Here is a 19,348-nt window from a genome sequence, read left to right as displayed (position 1 = left end):
TCCAGTGTGTCCTCAATCAATCAGAAGCCAATCTCTCTCGCCAATCGTCACCAGATTGCTGTGCGGCCTTTTGCCAGGGGAACTTGTGTGCGGGGTGTGCTGTGCCGGCTCGTGGCTCCACCCCCACCGGTGCTCCTCTGGGACTACGGCGCCTCCAGGGGCACCTTGCTGCGGGGCGACAGCCCTAGCGTGGCCGCCACAGCCTTCTCGGGCAGCACGACCATAACTGCGACACGCGGCATGGTAGAGGATAGTGTATGCGGAGTGGAGGGGACCAACGCGCGGAGGGCAGCACGAGCATGATGCCTCCACCGCGTTCGCCCAGTCACCACCCCGGCCTAAAGCGCCCACGGCATGGGTCTAAGCCAGAGGCTGATGGAGCGGAAGCGCTGCACAGGGTTTCGCGTGTTCTGACTGAGGCAGATCGCAGACAGGTAGACCCTGTATTCAGAGTATCAATCCACGCATGTCAATTTGCCGGATCGCAAGTGGCCTTCGCAACGGGCCGCACTTTGTTTCATGCGGCTTCTTGATCTGTCCCGCGAGTGACCCCGCCACCACCCCTCCTCCCCGGCGGCATGCTGCTGGCCCGCAGAACTCCGGCAAATTGTCGAATGCCTCAATCTCGATACATGCCAATCATGTGGAGAGGATGTCGCGGGTTACGATATTTGTCGCTCAGACTGCTTCAAAAATACCTTACGGCCATAAAATATATCACCGAAAGCCTTTGCAACGGCTCTCCTTTGCGCTACTAACCATCGAGGAGTGCAGATTTCACAGCCATTTCGGTCGTCGTCCCCTGCGTTCTGAGAGAACCCGGAGAATTAATCAGCGTTCCAGAGTGACCCAGGCGCTCTCGGAAGAAGCGATCATCAGACCCGACCACCATGGTGCCCGTCAGCTCTTCACCCCAGCTTTCGAGGCTTTCGAGCGCGTCGGCTCTGTCCCATCTCCCGAGATATTCGATCGAATGTGCTGTAAAGCCCCGCTGAGCGGGATTATACTGGTGTTCTGGCCATTTGTTTAAGACACTTCAGTTGGAAAACGACAAAATTCATTCTAGTTACGTGGCCACCTAAAGTGCCTGTCGCCGCGGCCGGCAGCAGAAGCATTGGGGGAAGGCAGAAGGGCTCATATCGAAGGATGGCGCCGAAGGCGCGGTGGTGTGACGTAGCTGTCATGCGCACGGACCATTCCATAGATAAAGCCTTATTGAGGCTCCACCGTTCACGTGCTACGTAGATTCGGCTGAAGCGGCCAGATTTTGGTCGCACATGCAGGATCTGGAGATTTTGGCAACCAGATTTTGGCGGCATATGTAAATGCTTGCTGCAAGAGTTTGATTGGACAGATTTTGGACGCCCATGCAGAGCCTGCAGGGTTCGAGCGACCAGATTTTGGCGGCATATGCATGTGTTTGCCGCAAGATTTTAATTGGACAGATTTTGGACGCCCAGGCAGAGCCTGCAGGGTTCAAACGACCAGATTTTGGCTGGCCGTAAGCTGGTCTAAATTCTGGCTATGTCACAACCCGGCCCACTTTTTCTGAAGAAAGAGCCAGTCAGGCTTTGATATTTTCCAAGTCACAGGGCGACCTGCTCCCCGCCAGACTTTGGGCAAGCTTATACAGTCCCCTGATCGGCACTTGGCGGGTCACCAGATTTTGGACAAGCCATATCACCTTTGGCTTATTCTCATCAGATTCTGGACGCCTGCCCCGGTGCCAGGCAACCTTTCCACTGTGCTTAATGCCTAGTCCAAAAGTTGATCGAGCATCCGTCCAACAGGAAGTAGTCCAGCAAATAGACTAGAGAATAAAGAGGATATAAAGCTGATGTCTGGAGGACCATCATGAATCTAAACGACCTCCCAAGCCGTCCAGATCCAGTTTCACATACTTAATATTCCTTCTGTGAGCTCTTGGAGAGTTCTTCCTGCCCATGCCTCCCTCGCAGCTTCCATCTGAGCTTCTCACGATGATCGCAAGCATGCTATCCTTGCGTGATCTCCGCTCCCTCCTGGGCACTTGCCGGCGGTTTCATGCTGTATGCCGCGATGCCCAGCCTCTAGTAGACCATAGAGAGAATGGCTACTCGTCAATTACCTTATCCGCACTCCTCGTTGCTGTAAAGAACGACGCTCGACACTCTGAAGCCCTGCAAGTCATCCAGAGGGAAGTCTGCAACGGAGCGCACCTGGACGCCAGTATTCCAGAAAAGTACCAGCACTCCTATATCCGATGCCAAGCTGTCGTGGCACGAACATCTATATGGCACCCATTCGCCAAGGCCCAAGATTTATTCACTCCGGTACTCCACGCTACCGGTCAGGGTCTCATGCGGAGGTCGCTCTCGGCTGCCCCTCTTGGCTCATGGGAGACTGTGGAATTGTGCTTCGCAGTATGCAAGGACATAGACCAGTTCGGAGATAAATTCGGAGAAGGGACCAACCTCAAAGTTCCTCGCAACCGGATCACCATTTGTGTCGCCGTGGTCGTTGCCCGACGACTACATCGAGTCCGTGGACTGGATTTGGGATCAGGCAAGCATAAGAGAGCTTGTTTCCACCACATCAACCGAGCCTACAGGCCTGCCTGACGATTCTGCTGACCTGAAGTTTGCTCTCCGGTGCTGGCTCCGCTCAACAGTTCCCTCAATTCCGTTCGGCAGCTGTACTAAGCCCTGCACAGAGTCTACGCAGCTTACACAGCCAGGGATTGCCCTCAATACGCTCTCGGTACTTGCTTGTAGTCGTTGTGGTAAGCTGTATATCGTGGGCTGGCACGACTGGGTGGTTCAAGGTGGAAGGCTGATTGAGGGAAGCGTGCCGACAGACTTGGATCTCTGTTGGGCCGACTGCGATCCAGAGTGTGGGACTGAGCGTGGAGTGGACGAATTTGACGAATTTGATGTGTTATACAAGGTTCGGTGTGTGCTGGTCAGGGAAGGCCGCGGCTGGTCGTCCACCGATCTCGATCCACTCACTATTTCCGGTCGGGCGCCATTTACGTGGTGCCAGAAACATTTCCAAGTTTATATAGCCGTTTCCGACAACTACCTGGCTCCGGCTCCGGATGGCGATTTTCCCTCTGTACCATTCTTTCCTCAGTCATGGAAAGACGAAGAAAACCGCTACCACTGCATCGAGATCAGCAGTCCGCGACTACTAGGCTTACCAGATCTCAAGTATCATTTATAGATTCTATGGCTTAAACAGTTCATATTCATAAAAGAACACCAACATTCATAGTGTAAAAGCTCTTCAGAGCATTGTGGACTGAAGCATCTATGTCAAGCCAGGTTGAGATACTTAATCAGCTTCCGTAGGACATGTTCTCCCTGATCTTGCTATTGCGCCGAAACAGTGCCACAGGGCAGTGTACTATCGACTCACTCCATGAACACAGGACATCTCGCTGCGCACCATACTCGGCGGCGGGCCGCAATGTTTTTGGCTAAAGCGGCTCTTCTTCAAATCGAAATCATCCATAATCTGATCCGGATGGTGCACCACGAAGAATTCCACAGCCAGCATGTGCTGATACCGCGTCACATAACTGCCAACCCTTACGGCCCACCACGGGCCAATGATGCGACGCAAAAGCAAGCCGACAGCTCGAAAGTCAACTGGGGGCCAGGCCCCTTCGAAGTGCACTTCGACAGTCGTATCCCATAGCACCTCCAATGCCAGAGACGCCCTAGGAACACCAGGAGACAGCCGACGTAGAAGCTGTGCAGCTTGCGCCACGTCGATGGAACATAGTGGCACGTACATCATACGCCTCTTCGTCCAAGAATATGCGGCAGCTGTACCTCAATACAGAGCTCATCCCAGTCGTTTTCTTGGCCAGGGTTAGGTTTTGACAGGACCTGAAACGTGCGAAGCATGCCCTGCCGCCCGCTCGTAACACCCAAGATCAGACACCCTGCAACTGATGAGCTTGCACCAGACGTATACATAAAACAAACCCTAGCTCTGGAGCACAGATGACATTAACACATGCGGGAGCAAGGCGACTTCCGCTGATAAGGTGCTCAATTTTGCAGAGTTGAGAGAAGAGCGGAGGGTTGGGCTGATAGGTAGTGCCAACGATCACCAGTCTGCTGTTGATGGCCATTAAACCACAGCAGCATCTCGCGACCTCCACGGCATACCCGTAGCACGAACTAACAGTATAATCGCCACGGCGACCATAACAACCCAGTATGTCATCAGGACAATCATCTTGCCGGCTCTGGATGCGCGGACCTCTAGATCGGAGTCACCAAGCTGTGTGTTTTGATAGTTGCTCCACAGCTTCGACTCCTTGCGTAGCAACCCTATTGACCAGCGCGTATGCAGATCCACCAGCCCGAGAAACGCGACGGTAAGCACACCCATGACCGCAAAGTCGGCCGGCGTCGCCGTGATCCGCCAGAGCGCCTCATATGTGACAATGTACACCGCCCACGACATTGGCCGGCTGAGCACTAGCGTCCACACTAGTCCGCGGAAGCACTGCGCCATCCTCAGCGGAGGTCGCGTCCAGGGCCCTAGATATTCCATAAGCAACAGAGCCAGCTGCACCATCCCGCTGAGACCGAGACTGAAGAAGCTACACGCCGCCACGTTACGGATCATCAGTATTGTAATGCCCGGATCCATGCTCATGGTAGACCAGTACAAACAAAAGGTGATGCCCATCCACCCCACGTGGTGGACCACGTCTTGCGATCGAGGCGGGAACGCCCTTACCAGGTCGTAGGTACACATAGCAGCCGCGAGGAGCCTTTCGAAGCCTGTTTGTCAGCATCTGTGTCCATGGCCGGGTCGTCAATGTGTTGCTGCAGGGCATACAAACCATGTCGACCTGGCTGAGGACTGGACGCCATCCTGATCTAGAAGGATGGCGGCGTCGGAATATGACAGGACTTTTAGAGATGCCCCCAGGCAGTACGCACTCGCTGGCGCAGTGGCTATGCGTAGGACAATGAGCAGTCTTGTGCGAGACGGAAGCGCGGGCCACCGCTGTCGTGAAAGCTTGGGGAACAATCTCCGCGACGTGAACTCGCTTGCCAAGGCGACCGCAACAAAGCAGGCACAGAGCTGGATTTCCCACTTCTCAACTTGCGGCATCATTGGCGCTTTGCAGTGGAACACCGTGTCTGAATATCGGACACTGGTGTGTGTTCAAACCTGGATCACCCTTTTAAATGTCGGAGACCTCGCCTGGGTAATCGCTCGTAAATTGAGCCGACAGGGCCCATCTTGGTTATTTGTTCACATGCACGATCGAAACATTCGCTGCGGGTCTAACCAACATTGTGGGTGGACCCGGTGAAAGACTTGTATCAATAAGTGAGGTGGCGCGGACGGCTCCTGTTAACCGCGAACATGGTAGTCATGTTCTCCACTCCCTCGTCCGCCCAGATTCCTGGTAGACGATTGTCAAGAGGACCTCGGACTATGTGCAGATTACGTCAAGGGATAGCTAGCGAACTGGCGTATGCTCATTGCTTTTGGCTTCTCCAGGGCAGCTTAGCCCTTCCCTTGGCCTTCACGTTCCACCACGAGCCGTGCCCCTGCTGCTCGTCTTGGGCTCGTTCCCGAGTGTCTCCACCTGTCCGGCCCTGTCCTCCGCACGCTACGGGCAGGCCAGGACGGTACAAATAGATCGCAGAGGGTCTCCCGTAGCTTCCATCCTTCCCCGGTTCACCTGCATGATAATTTGTCGCTTCTGCCGTCGTCCATCCAGGACGCTCCGGCAGTCCCTACTCTATATCCGAGATCTGAGGCCGTCCGCTAATGGGCGTGGCGGCCTCCACTTTGCTGGGAGGATGGGTTGGTCCTGGTGTCGTAGGGACTCACAGATCAAACGATTGCATTGACCGGGCTGAACCTCTCCAATAGGTGGAGCACATCTTGTAGGACCAGCGCTGCTGCAGTTTTGGCATCTTCATAAGCAGGTGGAAATTCAATCGTAACGATACGATAGCCTCTAATGGCTTCGAATCGTGAGCAGTCTGTGGGAGATCAAAACACTCGCAGGCTGGGCTGTCGGCCCTTGTCCCGAGGAACGGGTGGGCGCGGGGACAAAAACTGCCATGGTACATCCTCGGGTCGCCGGGGCTTTGGGGATTGACTGGATGCTCTGGTCCTCTAGGGGGCAGCCCGTTATGTAATAAGCAGACCAGACATGGCGCGGCACCTCTCCACCATACCTCCTTGCACTGCTCGTTTGTGGATGGTGTTTGTGCAAGCGGTTTGTGCTTGTTCGGTCGTGGTGGGGTGGGAGTGTGTGGGGCAACGGTCATTGTTCTGGCGCGAAACAGGACGGTCCAGCTGGCAGTCACATTCACAGACACTCCTCTGACTACAGGTGCAAGTTAGTATGATTGATTTTCGGCAAGCCTGTTGCTCTGTCTGTGCTAAAGTGGTAGCGTTGTTAACTTCTCAACCCGCAAATTCCACCCTCGACGCGAGTCACGTCCTGCTGAGTCCAGAATCTTTACCCTCGTGGCACCCGGCACCCCGCAGAGCACTCCCCAACACCTTGACTTCTCTGCTCATGCGACCTTCCACTAGGCGCCTTGAGGGCTATGCAGCTGTACCAACTGCCGAACTTCACCCTGTGCAGCAGCATGTAGGGAAGCTTTGTTGAGCAGCTCGGCAGTCGTTCTCGCCTTGAAGAAAGCCAGAGCCGCCATCAGGCGTTGGGACGAATCACGCACAGCCCGTACAGTAGCCGCGTCTTCAGAAAGCGTGTCACCAAATGCTTGGCACATGTCGTAGTTGTGAGCTTCCTGGGGAAGGCCGTGTATCATAGGAATCAGCGCCACAGCCTCCGTCCAGGTGGGGGGTCGGCAGGACTCTGTCCGCGACAGGTGACGTAGAGGACCTGCACCAGCGCTGTGACGGCTCTCTATCAGGCAGGGAAGAAGACGATCTGGTCGTTGTAGCGAAGGTAATGACACTGCTTCCACCTTATGAGGTTCGCGGGAGAGTCGCTGTTCTTCTGTCAACTCAGCGCACAAAGATTCTCCTTGCAGAGGTCCACGCCCAAGGAACGCACGACTCTCGCCCTGAAGTGCGACTTCGGTACATTTGCGATATGGAGCGTGTTTCCTCTTGATGGAAATCTGTGAAATGGCCCTTGAACGTAAGAGGACCGAAGGTTGAGCGAATTTCCGAGATCGCAGTACGGTCTGCGTCATCTTTGGCCGTAATGTCTGTATGATTATCCAGCTTAACGAGCATATAGATGCACCGCTACTACTGTACTGTAGAAGGATGTTGTCAACGATCATTTGCAATATATGCTGCATAGTACCGTGAACACGCTTCCACGCGAGTTAAGAAGCAAATAAGGTAAGCTGTGCCTCCATTGTTTGCTTCGGCGTCATTGTTTGTGTTATGCAGGTCCCACTTCAAGCACAAATTCCATGACACTACGTGGGTGAGGAGTGCTCTGGAAGATGGGAGCGATCCAGGTGCCGTCTGTCCACCGCAGCCGACCTTGGTGATGGCCTTGCTGAGCTACTAGTGCTTGTGTCATAATCCTACAGTAAACAAGCGGACCCCATTCTGGCAGCACTTCAGTGGCACCATAATCCTGAGGTGGCTCGTGGTGCTGTGTGGTGACGATAGCTGCAGCCGTCTGGGGCCAACACTACCACTTTCGAGCGCGGCTTCACTGTGACGAGCGCAGTCCACGGCATCGCACCGTGACGAGCTACTTGTTCCGCACGATGACGGCTCTGTCAATGGCCAACCATTCCAGCTATTGAAAGGTTCCACGATGTATGGTCTTGCAACGCCGATGTGTTGACCTATGTCAAGAACCACAGCTAGGCGCTTGCACTGAGCGTCTCAATGGAGTTATTGTATGCATAAACACCAAGTGGAACCAACATGGGATTGACATTCATCTGACAGCCAAAAATAGCCGTGGAAAGACTTATGAAGCAGCTTACAAAGTGAGTCCAGCAAGGACTTACGACCGAAAATAGACCAGTCTTTGGTCATACGCGTGATGGAGTGCCCGGGCATTGGACATAAGTTCCTGCCAACCCCCGAGTTCCATGCAAATAATTGCTACTAAAGATCCCAGTGCTCTACTTCCACACAAAATACCGAGTATCACTGACAGACAAAAGTAACCTCGGGAGACATATTGTGAACAAGAGTATTAGAAATGCCATTACGATCCCTTGGACGATCCGTATACGCTTTAGGGCGTGAGTTCACAGGCCTCCCCGTCCTTTTGCGGCACAGCGGCCGGCCTATGCTGCCGACGGCGACGGAAGCCCGAACGAACTCAAGATATCGCAAGACAAGCTTCCACGGTGGTACTTGGCTCCAAGCTGCCTACAAGCCACTCGAGTCCCGCTCGTTGTGTGAGAGTCAGGCAAGAGAGCTCAGAGCGGGCTTCAAACCCTACGAAGCAAACGAACCAGTGGCGCTGCTTCTGCGAACCTTGTACGGTAGAATACTTTCGCCCACAGAGAGAGCCGACACGGAGTTCGCCGCGGCCGTCGTGTATGATTTGCGACGCAGTGATGTATGGCCTGCTCCAGCCTGCCTTGAAGCCGTAGCACTAGCACTCATGATACAAGGGCGCCTTGAGGAAGCAAGTTTGTGCTACGAGCAGCTTGCCGCTGCTGGCCCACTGCCTGAAGTTGTGGTTGTCGTTCAGGCGCGTTATGGTTCATGCCAGCTCTTCATGGCTACCCTGCCACGCCTTGGGTCAAAGCCATCCCCCGAGATTCTCGGCAAGTCTTTTATTGCTGCTGCCGCACGGGGCGATATCGAGCTGCTAGCACATCTGCACCTGAATCATGGGGTTCGGCTGGACTACCAATTTGGTCGCTACAGCGCAGCCCTGGCAGCTGCCGCTGGTGGGCACACGTATGTAATGGAATTTCTCCAACGTCGCGGTGCATTATCGACAAGCCTGGCGGCGATCGTCACAGCGGATAGTCACGGGCATCATGACACAGTACAGTATCTAATCGCGCAAAGAGCTGCCAACTGGCATGGCCGAGAACGCCCCCGCGGCCGTGATGCGTAAGGTGGTGATAATCACATTGGGGGGATAACAGACAAATATGGTAAGCCAATCAGAAATAGTTACAAGAGCAATCACAGGATAATACTAGTGCAAGATTGGATTATTGTCAAGTTCTGTCATGTCCAAAGTTGAATGTCCTTCAGCCCTGGAATGTGTGATACTTCCTTAAGTTGGTGATGCTTCTGAGTTGAGAATGAAAGATCATACTGGGTGCCATCTCTGAAGGCCCAAATCTTGCCCCTTTCCTAAGGAAGTGTTGAAAGCCTTGAGATTAAAACCCTCCCTAAGCCGTTCTAGCATTGATACTGTACTTGATCGGGCTCAATTTGTTGCTTTTCTTGTGCCTCGCCAAATTAGGTTATAGATCTCGAACATATAACGTAATTATGTTAGGGTAATTAGGAGAACGAGGTCACCTCCTCGATGATGCTTTATACAGCCAGTCCTCTACGTGATCGATTACTCATACCCTAGTCCCCCACATGTTATATAGATATAATAACACCCAATGAAATGATCAGCAATCACACTTGCTGGTCGACAGCTAGATTGGCATCTTCCTCTATCTCGTTGCGGGCAACATTCCTAAATGGCAGACAGGTTCACCATTGATTTCGAAACGTTTGTCGTGGACCGGGTAGTTAGCGAGGCCAGATCATTCGGCAAAACAATAAAGCACCTCGATAATGGCTCCACCAATTCTCGGCGCCAATTCACGAGAAGAGAGCTAAAAGAGGTCGAGTCTCGATTCCGCTCGCTCAAGGAGGAGAACACGCGTCAATTAGAAGAGCTCAAAAGTTCATTCAGCCATTGCCGACAGACCGTCGAAACGGACGTTGTCATAAACTTAATCGAACGAAGTATCAGCAGCGCCACTTCTGCGCTATTGTGGAATGGTGGACACTATCGTGAGACAATGGGGCTTGTGCGGATCGATCAGATCTGGATAGGCTGGCGCGCCCGCATAAGTGGTCTCATACTGAGGAAGTTTGGTGTAGAATACCCAATCCACTATTCTCAGTATAGAGTGGATGTGAATTGGAAGGAGAAGCTGGAGGCTTTTCAAGCCCTAGCACAAAAGGAATCCAGGGAAGTTGGTATATTGCCTCAAGAAGGCCCGCAAAGTAACGCCCAAAGTGCAAAGAATGAGAAAGAGTGGTTAACTCAAATTTGTGTTCGCTTTGCACTGCTGGGTACGTTGGTAAGTCTTATGACGGATTATAGGGTGGGTTGAGGGAGAAGTCGATGGTTATTCGTGCTGAAGGTACAGTTCAGCATGGGTGAGTGTTTTGACTCGCGCGATGCCTGTGGCAAGTCTTCATAATGCCTCGATACGTGCTGTTACGGTGGTGAACAGAAACCCGCCATATGCTGAAAGATCTCCTTTTGTAACGCTGGCGGGTATGGAATTCCTCGTTTACAGTAACTTATACTAAAATATACAACCATGCATACTTTGGATCTTATGTCCCACAGGTATATGGGGCGAAGTGATACTTCTGCAGCTAGGGTACCTGTAGTCTTCAGAAGCGGCAATATGGGACTGGCTGTCGCTGTTGAGGCGCAAGCGTCAATACTCGAACAAGACTTTGTTGCTGCAAGTCTTCAAATTGTGTTCCTGGGGTTTTAGTGAAGCATACCACAGCCTTTCTCAGCGGTTCTTGACCAAGCCCGAGGTGTACTGCCTAGTCAGCAATTGCAACGACATAGCAACACCGCTAGGTTGTTGTGCAGTCAACTTCAAAGTCCGCGTTCCCTTTGGCCTAACATAACTCTCTCCCAGCACGTTCCACCCTTTCTTTGCGAGGCCAGGTATCTGGAGCAACGATCGGGATGTTTGCGGGTATGTGGGCAAGTCATTACAGTCTGAAGTACAGTATCTACAAACATGGTCGTAAAAACACTGAAGTGGGAGCCCAGTAAGTGAGAAAAGCAAACAATAACAAACATGGCTCTGGCGCTTATATGAGAGTCAACCATATCAACCATATTGTGGAGCAGCTTACGGAGTATGGTTAAAATGCCCATCCGACTGACTGTCTTTTGGCATCCACGCGCAAGGAAACCCCCCCGCTCCCCTGAAGATCTGCTTGCAACAGCCGCGAATCTTGTTTGTTTCGATTTCGCATTTGTACTACTAGCCTTAACGCCACACTTAAAATCATCGCCGGGTGAGATCTTTTGGGTGTGGTATGATGATCGTTGTCCTGGTGTATTGCTTGTATGATTTTCGGGGAAGTGCTGAAAGCCTTGAAGTCATAAGACTGCCCCGAGCTATTTTGCTACTAATATAGATGAACGTTACTTTCCCTTTACTTGAAACTGTCCATCCAAGTCTACTCAACCCATTTGTCTAACTCTTTCATTGCTTCCAGATTCCGTGCGAGGAACTTCGACGACGTTGCATTAAACATGACCGCGACCACTGCTTCGTGCATCCTAGCCAAACTGGCAGCCACAGGCGATGCCTACGCGAAGGGCCAGCCCGGCGCGCGTGAGTCGCTGATAGCGCTCTCACGCGAGCTCATTGCCAACTTGGAGCTGTCGAGCGAGTTCTTGCAACGAAGCTTTTGGGCAGAGGTATGTACATTGTGCAACCAGCAAACTTCCCGATGTTGGACCATGGCAGCTTAGTTTCGCCTCGAGAACCCTTTCAGCCATATTGGCCTGGCTAACGCTGCGAGTGTCGTGTGATATAGCCCGCAATGTGCGCGAGCATTAGACTAGCTGTCGATCTCGATATTTTTGGACTCCTTCGAGAGGCCGGCGCAGAAGGCGTTCTTCCTGACGTGCTCGCTGAGAAGGTCGGCATGCAAGCGAGCCTGTTGAAGCGACTGATGCGGCATCTCGTCGCAATGCACGTCTTGGAGCTTGCCGACGGCAAGTTACGGGCAAATTCCTTGAGCAATGGCCTCGCGATGCAAGATTACCAGCGCAGCATCATGTTCTGCTTCGACGTGTCGCGGCCCTCCTTGAACAGCTTTCCAAGTTACTTCAAGGAGATGAAATACCAAGAGCCAGCGTTGTCGAAGATTGATGGACCTTTTAATAAGGCATTCGGGTCACCGCTGCCGTTCTTCGATTGGCTTAACGCGAACCCTCCCAACTTGCAGCACTTTGCTTCCTTTATGGCTTGTTATCGCGATGGAAAGCCGAATTGGTTCGAGAGCGGGTTTTATCCCGTGCAAGAGAGGTTGATAGCGGGCTTCGACCCGAGCATTGGGGAGGCACTCGTTGTGGACGTTGGCGGCGGTAGAGGCCATGACATGGTCATGTTTGCTGCTAGATATCATGATCATCCTGGGAATATCATTCTGCAAGATCAGGACGTGGTTATCGGAGAGATTGAGAGCAAGGACGCACAGCCATTCACCGCTATCGCACACGACTTCTACAAGCCACAGCCCGTCATGGGCGCCCGGGCATACTCGCTGCACTCGATTCTACACGACTGGGACGACGACCACGCGGCAAAGATTTTGGAGAACCTCAAGCCGGCGTTGAAGCCAGGCTATTCGAGGGTGCTGCTGAACGAGATAGTCGTGTCGGAGGATGAGCCAGCACTTGCGGCTACTGCGATGGACATGATGATACTGGGACACTTAAATGTCTGCGAGCGCACAGAAGCTCACTGGAGAACGATCATTGAAGGAGTGGGCTTGCGGGTAATTAACATTTACCGCTACCCAGGCAGCGCAGAGAGCCTGATTGAAGCAGAGCTTGCTTTGTGAATACTATGCGCTGTTTCGAAGATGGGGCTACAAAAATATCGACGGCTCACACCATTCACTTCGTTCCAACATGACTTTAGTGGCCATGATAACTTGCATTCTTCCAAGAATGGAGTACTAATTAAGGCACAGTTCGCCGTGCCAATTATGCTTAGCATAGAAGTATTCAGTGAATACCAGAAGCCGTATCTCGGCGCCGCGGTCAGGTTTTGCACTCCGCTAGTGCAACCTATCAAGCAAACACTCTGGCACGGCCTTGCACCAGGGTACTATAGTACGCAGAAATACGGTCTGCCATGAACAATGATTGCCCTTGCCCAGCCACCGCCACCACTAACTTTGCCGAAGTTAGAATCCACCGTGCTGGCGGTCGCTGCTGTTGCGAGCTGGAGAACCCCGGCTCGGAATGATTTGATTCTGGCTCCGATCGTCGACCAGACTGTCGCTGCTCGCATTCGCCATGTCCCTCTGGTATACTACGTTCGTATCGTCCATCACTCCATAAGGCGATCTGAGTCCACGGCAATGCTTTGCCTTATCGGAGGTGCTGTCGTCTGGACCATCAAGTTCCAGGTAGTTATCGTGACCGTCGGCTCCAGAGGCGCTGTTGTAGCCGGTCACGCCGTTGCCGGTCCTTCCGGCCCCGTTGCGGGACAAAGTCAAGAGAGAGAATATGCGCTCGAGTAAGGGCTTGCAGGCGGGGAGATTAGCGACGAGCATGCCGATGCCGACTTCAGCTTGGGCCCAAGCGAGTATGATGCCCAGTGCCTCGAGAAGGCGGGTCGAGTCGTTCATCAGGAGGAGGTATTTGAGGCGGACAATAGGCGCTATGGAGGCACTGTTGATCTCGTCAGCCATATATGTTTCATCAGCGAAGAAGAAGTAAACATCGACGACGTGGCACGTAGAGGGTATGCATATCCTCGCTTACGAGCGTAGAGGATTGGAGTCAGAGTAGTGATGGCGAAAATAGAAGAGACTGACAAGAATCCCAGGCTGAGGAGCCCGATCAGAGCGACCTTGGTCCGGCGCGCTATCTGTAATCTATATAGGAGGGCAAAGGGCAGAAGGGCGAAAGCCCAGTCCGTTGTGATGGATACGGCCGCGACAAGGAAAGATAGTGCGGTCTGGATTTGACGGGGCTTGCATTCGCCAGGAAGGGAACTATGCCAATTCTTTCTGCTCTCGAAGATGATGTTAGTTCCTTGCTGAGGAGACCCGCGAAGCAAGAGTTTAGTCATATGGATGGCAGGAAGGGATTGAAGACCTACTCGACAGGATAGCACTGGAAGAACAGGTACATACCTGTTCCACCAGTGCAGATAGTAACAAAAGCGAGACAGCTGTATATGACGATCCTGACCCAGCGATTACCCCCGTCGATGCGTAGTAAGGTGAAGCCGATGGACCACTTAAGCGTGACGAGGGTGAAGCACCAAAACTCTTGAAATACGTAGAACCACTATTATTGATACAGAAACGTTAGTCGACGATTGAATCAGTGGCTGGACTTCTACCCTTCATTCCGGGAGCAGGTCCGTGATGTCCTGCGCGTTGTTGTATATGAGTACGTACAAAGAGAGAGTCAGCTATCTGCTGCTCCGACAGCGTCGAGTCGCGTTGTCCGATACCGCTCCAGGCCATGCCCAGAAGACCGACTTGGGAAACGACCCATACAGGCTATGACACTTCTGTCAGTCTCGTGAGGGGCGCTTCTGGGCCACAAAAGCTCGTCGATGGCCTTCAAGGCGAAACATACTAGAGTGACAACCATTGCCCAGTCATCTCCGCCCCAGGCAGACCACTTGACACGGATCCAGAACCGCAGGGCCAGCGTGATGAGATTGAAAGGCAACAGTACCAGCGTGGCTGCCGCAATATCCTTGGACGTGGGCGCACCCATGATTGCTGCAAAGGACGCTAGAGCCGTGGCAAGGTTGGCAGATGATGGCTCTGGCTTGGTGAATGTGAATTTGAGGTGCAGCTCCACAAAGAGGGGAGGAAATCGAGGCTTCGATGCTGTTGGCGAGTCGAAGCAATTCCGCTGGGAGGCTCACCAATAGATTAGCGAACCGGAACTGGGGCGGGATTGAGGTGCGAAAATCTGGAATTCTACTGGCAACGGGAGACAACGCGCATCAAGGAGAGGCCGGAGGAGACTTCCATTTTATGTGAACCGCGCGTTTATAGGCGCAAGTAACATGCTTTACGTATGCGACAGTTGAACTGGTCAGCTGCCCCTGACGGTTTGACGGGGACCTTTGGTAGGGCCGCAATGAAATTAGGGCCATGGATACGGTATTATCCGAGCTCATCCCAGGCGAGGCTATTCTTATCCGTTGCAGGTCGTGATGAACCTTGGAGTTTCATCTGTCTGCGCTTCACAAGAGCATATTGCACAACTGGATCTTTGGCCACGTAGAGCAAATCAGCCATTCTGTCCTACTTGATGGCGCTCGCAATGCTCCCGTGGCTCAGAGTGATCATGTAGACATTGAGCGGACGCGTGGTTCGTGATCTTCCGCCCTTGTACTGTCCTCCCAGCCGTTCAAATCACCAGGATACAGTAGCTAGAATCCACATCCCACAATATCCGCGGTCGCACACCCCGGTCCCGACTTACAACAATAACCCGTGCTCGACACCAAGACAGGCCAAGAGTTGGGGGCTGAGGGGCCCTCTTCCACGCAAACCAAGAAGGCCCATTGGTCCAATCGCGATGCCGGCTTAGTTGCCGGATGACCCCTTGTAGCAATGAGGAATGCACATGGACCTTGCCTTTCTCCGACAATCTTTACTCGCTGGAGGACTCAGTCTGAGAACGCGAACATGAGCCCGCTGTATTGCGCTTCTATGGTTTTTTTTCGTTCTTTTTTCCTTTTTATCTTTTCATTTTTTATTTTTTCAAATCCGCCTTCCGTTTAGCAAGTAATGCCAACTGCTCCTAATGGAAATACAGTCGCTCTTCTACCCATGCAAATATAAAGGTCAATGCATCGGCGCGGCGACGGCACAGTGAATCCTTGACCAAATCAGACAGAGCTGGGATGATGCCCGCCCCAGCACTTCAGATTCTGGAGGTATGGTATCATGGGACCCGGACCGGTGTGCATGCTGTAGTGACAACACAACAGAGTCGCTTCAAAGTTGTCGGGGGTGCCCTGCTGTCACGGGTCGCTTCTGCCAATTGAATGGGACGGATTGGCAGTTGGGTCTAAGTACGCACCCTAGCTCCTTGACCCCTGGAAGCCAACATTGAGGTGACAAGGATCGCGGAACCGGGATGCTGATCCTGCCGCTTATGCCAGCACAGAGGCAAGGACGGCCACACGTTGGCCGCCTCCCAATAAGGCACGCATGTCAAAGTTCCTGACGGGGAAGGGTATGATCGGCTGGGCATGGACCCTTGTTCCCGCTAGCAGGGGCTGGCTGCGGCCTCGGCCCACTCGCATTGTCAAAAAACGACGACTTGTAGGAGCGGCCAGCCATCTGGACGAGACAATTCTTTTGCGATGATTGTGTGATCACTCGTTCCGAGTCAGTCTGCAGGCAATGTCTGGAGGCTCTCGGGGTGTTTGGGCCATGCAGGGGTTTTGGCCAGCCCATCCTTACTTATCAAATGGGTCAATCATCATCACAATGACTTCGACGCGCCATCATTTGGTCCAGGCTCGACTCATTTCGTCATGAGGAAGGCTGTCAACATAGATCTCGAGCAAAGCAGCTCGTATTAAGATATTGGAGAAGGTAAACAGCATGGAATTGCCGTGACACGGGAAGGACTACCCACATCCACTCCTCGGAAAGTTCCAGATGAGGCTGTTGCTAAGTCAGGAGACAGTCTCTACTGAACGTAAAATTGGAGACTGTTAAGCATGCTCCGATGGTTGTCACATGCACTGGTGATGATGCGTCGAAAATGAAGCGCGACGACACCAGCGAACTTTTGTTCTTTGTATGACAAAACTGTTGGTACCATACCACCCGACTCCAATCATGGGGCTGGTAATAATCGCTAGGGTGGCTGTAACCCTTGCAGAGGCTCTGGCGCCTTCTGCAGGAATATTGGATCCACTGCGCTGTCCGATGCAGGAGTGCCAAGAAGCAAGATGCTCAAGGAGCCGCCAACGATACAGCGGTGCCATAAGAGCTTAGGATAAAAGTCGGATGATGCCGTCCTTCTGTTGCATCCCAACTTGCCGAGCAGCATCCTCCCAAGCGAAGATCATCCTCCTGATCCACTCAACACACTCAAGTCACGCCTCAAGGCTTGGATCATCGGAAATATGGTAACTTTCAGGGTATTCGAGGGAAAGCTCGCCATCGTCACTGGCGCATCGCGCAGTAAGTAATCTTTGGCCCGAGGAATAGGCATCTTGTCCTCACTCGGCGACGTCCAATGCCGTGGCACATCAGCTGCACCAACACGAGAGTCAGAGCCACTCATACATGTATTCGCAATAGGCTTTGGTGCCGTCTGCGCCGAGCATTTCGCCAGCAGGGGCGCCAATGTGGTCATCGTCTATGCCACTGAAGGCTCCAACGAGCGAGCGCAGACACTATCCAAGGGGTTCGAGGACAAGTACAAAATCAAGGCGCTGCCGGTCCACGTCGACCTGAGCACGGCCGACGGGCCCCAGAAAGTGGTCGACGCCGCCAGGGCGCACTTCACCAACTCAGAGACGGGCAGGTTTCAGATCGACATCATTATCAACAACGCCGCTGTCGTCAACGCCCAGGGCCTGGCCGAGCTCGACGTCGACCTCTTCCAGGCCACGTTTGACCTCAACTGCCGCGCGCCCGCGCTGCTGATCAAAGCGGCGATCCCGTACCTGCCTACCGATCGCTCAGGCCGCATCGTCAACATCTCGAGCGCCACGACCACATGGGGCGTCTGGTGGCAGACGTCCTATGCGGGGACAAAGGGTGCCCTCGAGGCCATGACGCGCGTTTGGGCTCGCGAGCTTGCCGAGCGTGCTACAGTGAACAGTGTCGCTCCTGGCCCGATGGACACCGGTCTTTATTCGAGCTTGCCCGATGTGCCTCGCGAGGCACTCAAACCGTTCAACCTCCTCACCCCGCTAGGCAACCCCCGACCTGACATCGACAGCCAGGAGGTCCTTGACCTTGCGGCGAGCATCGGCTGTCGCCCAGGTTACCTGGAGGAGGTTGCCGGCATCGTAGGCATCGCTTGCTTGCCAGAGAGTGGGTGGATGACCGGTGATGTCCTAGGCGCGAACGGTGGCGGCGCGTTTGTCCGCTGAGCTTATCTCCTGAGGTCTATGTATCCCCCGTAGACATTAGCTTTGCGATGTCAGTATCCGGTGGTCGGGACTATGGGAGAAGGTATTATAGCGACTATAAATTGGCATCCATGTTGAAACTACGGAAGGTTATGCCCGCCAACGAACGCTCTGGACTGGTCTAGATAGGTAGAACGACGCTCACATTCCTTCCCAGATTTGTTTACTGGGAACGCGTTCCACCACGACTACCTATTCTGATCAATCGTTGCTCATAGCTCTATTGGCAGGTGTGTCCCGAAGATTGAATCCGGTGCAAAGCTTTGCGGGGAATCCAGTGCGAAGCGTTCTGGCGATTGGCATGTGATCACATTGCAAACATCAAGTGTACTGGGGTCAACATATTATGACAATGCTGTTGGTATTCGGACCAACGACAAGGAGAGTTGGCCGAGACCTGAAACTAGCCACTACCAGTCTGCCTTATGAACGCACGCCTTTTCTCAGAAGAGCTCTCCTTTCGAGCACGCTTGAATACAACATGGCCGAGAGGGTCAAGAGTCGCAGGGCGGTGATGGGTAACGACCACACTTGCAAGGAAAGCTTCTTGGCACCATGATATACTCTTAGTCTTCACATGAGCTCCTGCCGGTATAAGTGGCCAAGAGCATAGTCTAATGTTAGCTTTTGCTAGGTGCTACGACGGCATAGCAGTTGATGGTCGATACAGGACTCGGGCGGCAAGGCAGCTCCACAAGTCTCGCCCTTGCGATCGATGATTAAGTTTCTGGGAGCGCCCGGTAGTCCCTTCACCCGTTACCCGACATGCAGGCTCTCCTCAGAGGATAGTCGCTATCAAGACCAGGTCTCCAATTGATTCCGATGTGCTGGCACTGCTGTGCTGCGCGTGAAGGCTCAGCCAATGCGGCCGCTCGCCCCTGTCTTAGAACAAGGCGAGATGTGAGTCGCTTCCGATATCTGGGACTGAGTGGAAATTGTTACACCCAGTCAGTCTGCTGATCAGCAGCTGGCCGAAAGTGAATGCTTGCTCAGGACTCCTCTGATGTCTGCCGTACGCTAAGAGCAGAACGGGCTCGGGCCGCGCGAAGTAGATTGCTGGCAGCAGCAGCAGCATTGTGGAACGACCTGACAGAGTCTGGCGAAAGTTCTGAATGCGTCAAGCGGACTTCCGCGGCAGGGTGTCCCGTCAGGGGCTTACGGGGGTAAACACGACTGGATGTTGTGCTGAAAATCAACAATGCTTCGATGAGTGTCCTTATGAGCGTAGATAAGTGAATGAGTGGCTACCAGGCTCGCGAGAC

At 53.2% G+C, this 19,348-nt stretch overlaps 7 protein-coding genes across 7 annotated transcripts; 4 read left to right on the top strand and 3 right to left on the bottom strand.

Annotated features, from left to right (window-relative positions):
* Positions 1 to 2,372: 2,372 nt before the first annotated feature.
* B0I36DRAFT_356221 (uncharacterized protein) lies at positions 2,373 to 4,120 on the bottom strand (the record flags this gene model as incomplete). Its single annotated transcript, XM_046157567.1, has 3 exons — positions 2,373 to 2,510; positions 3,397 to 3,700; positions 3,972 to 4,120. The coding sequence occupies 3 exons, from the start codon at positions 4,118 to 4,120 to the stop codon at positions 2,373 to 2,375; spliced, it is 591 nt and encodes a 196-aa protein (XP_046004500.1).
* B0I36DRAFT_369942 (uncharacterized protein) lies at positions 4,120 to 5,118 on the bottom strand (the record flags this gene model as incomplete). Its single annotated transcript, XM_046159851.1, has 2 exons — positions 4,120 to 4,771; positions 4,844 to 5,118. 2 exons carry the CDS (start codon positions 5,116 to 5,118, stop codon positions 4,120 to 4,122), a joined length of 927 nt encoding a protein of 308 aa, XP_046004499.1.
* A 1,636-nt stretch (positions 5,119 to 6,754) lies between these two features.
* B0I36DRAFT_356220 (uncharacterized protein) lies at positions 6,755 to 9,052 on the top strand (the record flags this gene model as incomplete). Its single annotated transcript, XM_046157566.1, has 6 exons — positions 6,755 to 6,776; positions 6,912 to 6,946; positions 7,310 to 7,350; positions 7,548 to 7,619; positions 7,928 to 7,958; positions 8,315 to 9,052. The coding sequence occupies 6 exons, from the start codon at positions 6,755 to 6,757 to the stop codon at positions 9,050 to 9,052; spliced, it is 939 nt and encodes a 312-aa protein (XP_046004498.1).
* Positions 9,053 to 9,641: 589 nt separating this feature from the next.
* B0I36DRAFT_356219 (uncharacterized protein) lies at positions 9,642 to 10,682 on the top strand (the record flags this gene model as incomplete). Its single annotated transcript, XM_046157565.1, has 3 exons — positions 9,642 to 10,253; positions 10,277 to 10,332; positions 10,529 to 10,682. 3 exons carry the CDS (start codon positions 9,642 to 9,644, stop codon positions 10,680 to 10,682), a joined length of 822 nt encoding a protein of 273 aa, XP_046004497.1.
* A 782-nt stretch (positions 10,683 to 11,464) lies between these two features.
* Positions 11,465 to 12,783, top strand: B0I36DRAFT_378421 (putative hydroxyindole O-methyltransferase; the record flags this gene model as incomplete). Its single annotated transcript, XM_046160677.1, has 2 exons — positions 11,465 to 11,632; positions 11,752 to 12,783. 2 exons carry the CDS (start codon positions 11,465 to 11,467, stop codon positions 12,781 to 12,783), a joined length of 1,200 nt encoding a protein of 399 aa, XP_046004496.1.
* A 348-nt stretch (positions 12,784 to 13,131) lies between these two features.
* Positions 13,132 to 14,730, bottom strand: B0I36DRAFT_400083 (uncharacterized protein; the record flags this gene model as incomplete). Its single annotated transcript, XM_046161661.1, has 5 exons — positions 14,543 to 14,730; positions 14,359 to 14,463; positions 14,055 to 14,245; positions 13,768 to 13,962; positions 13,132 to 13,621 (listed from the first exon to the last, which is right to left on the bottom strand). Exons 1-5 carry the CDS (start codon positions 14,684 to 14,686, stop codon positions 13,132 to 13,134), a joined length of 1,125 nt encoding a protein of 374 aa, XP_046004495.1. The 5' UTR covers positions 14,687 to 14,730.
* Positions 14,731 to 16,998: 2,268 nt separating this feature from the next.
* On the top strand, positions 16,999 to 18,437 carry B0I36DRAFT_300019 (short chain dehydrogenase). The gene is made up of 2 exons (XM_046152001.1): positions 16,999 to 17,127; positions 17,248 to 18,437. Exons 1-2 carry the CDS (start codon positions 17,070 to 17,072, stop codon positions 18,045 to 18,047), a joined length of 858 nt encoding a protein of 285 aa, XP_046004494.1. The 5' UTR covers positions 16,999 to 17,069; the 3' UTR covers positions 18,048 to 18,437.
* The last annotated feature ends 911 nt before the right edge of the window (positions 18,438 to 19,348 follow it).

Source organism: Microdochium trichocladiopsis, assembly GCF_020744255.1.
Source record: "Microdochium trichocladiopsis strain MPI-CAGE-CH-0230 chromosome Unknown B0I36scaffold_15, whole genome shotgun sequence".
Lineage (NCBI taxonomy): Eukaryota > Fungi > Ascomycota > Sordariomycetes > Xylariales > Microdochiaceae > Microdochium > Microdochium trichocladiopsis.
The sequence above is the reverse complement of the archived record's forward strand: the minus strand, read 5'-3'. Positions and strand labels throughout refer to the sequence as shown.

What these genes read in the sequence shown, in the direction of transcription:
- B0I36DRAFT_300019 (XM_046152001.1), top strand. Translation starts at nt 17,070, where the DNA reads ATGGTAACTTTCAGGGTATTCGAGGGAAAGCTCGCCATCGTCACTGGC. An exon ending in CGTCACTGGCGCATCGCGCA is followed by an intron (nt 17,128 to 17,247) that starts GTAAGTAATCTT and finishes TATTCGCAATAG; the next exon opens with GCTTTGGTGCCGTCTGCGCC.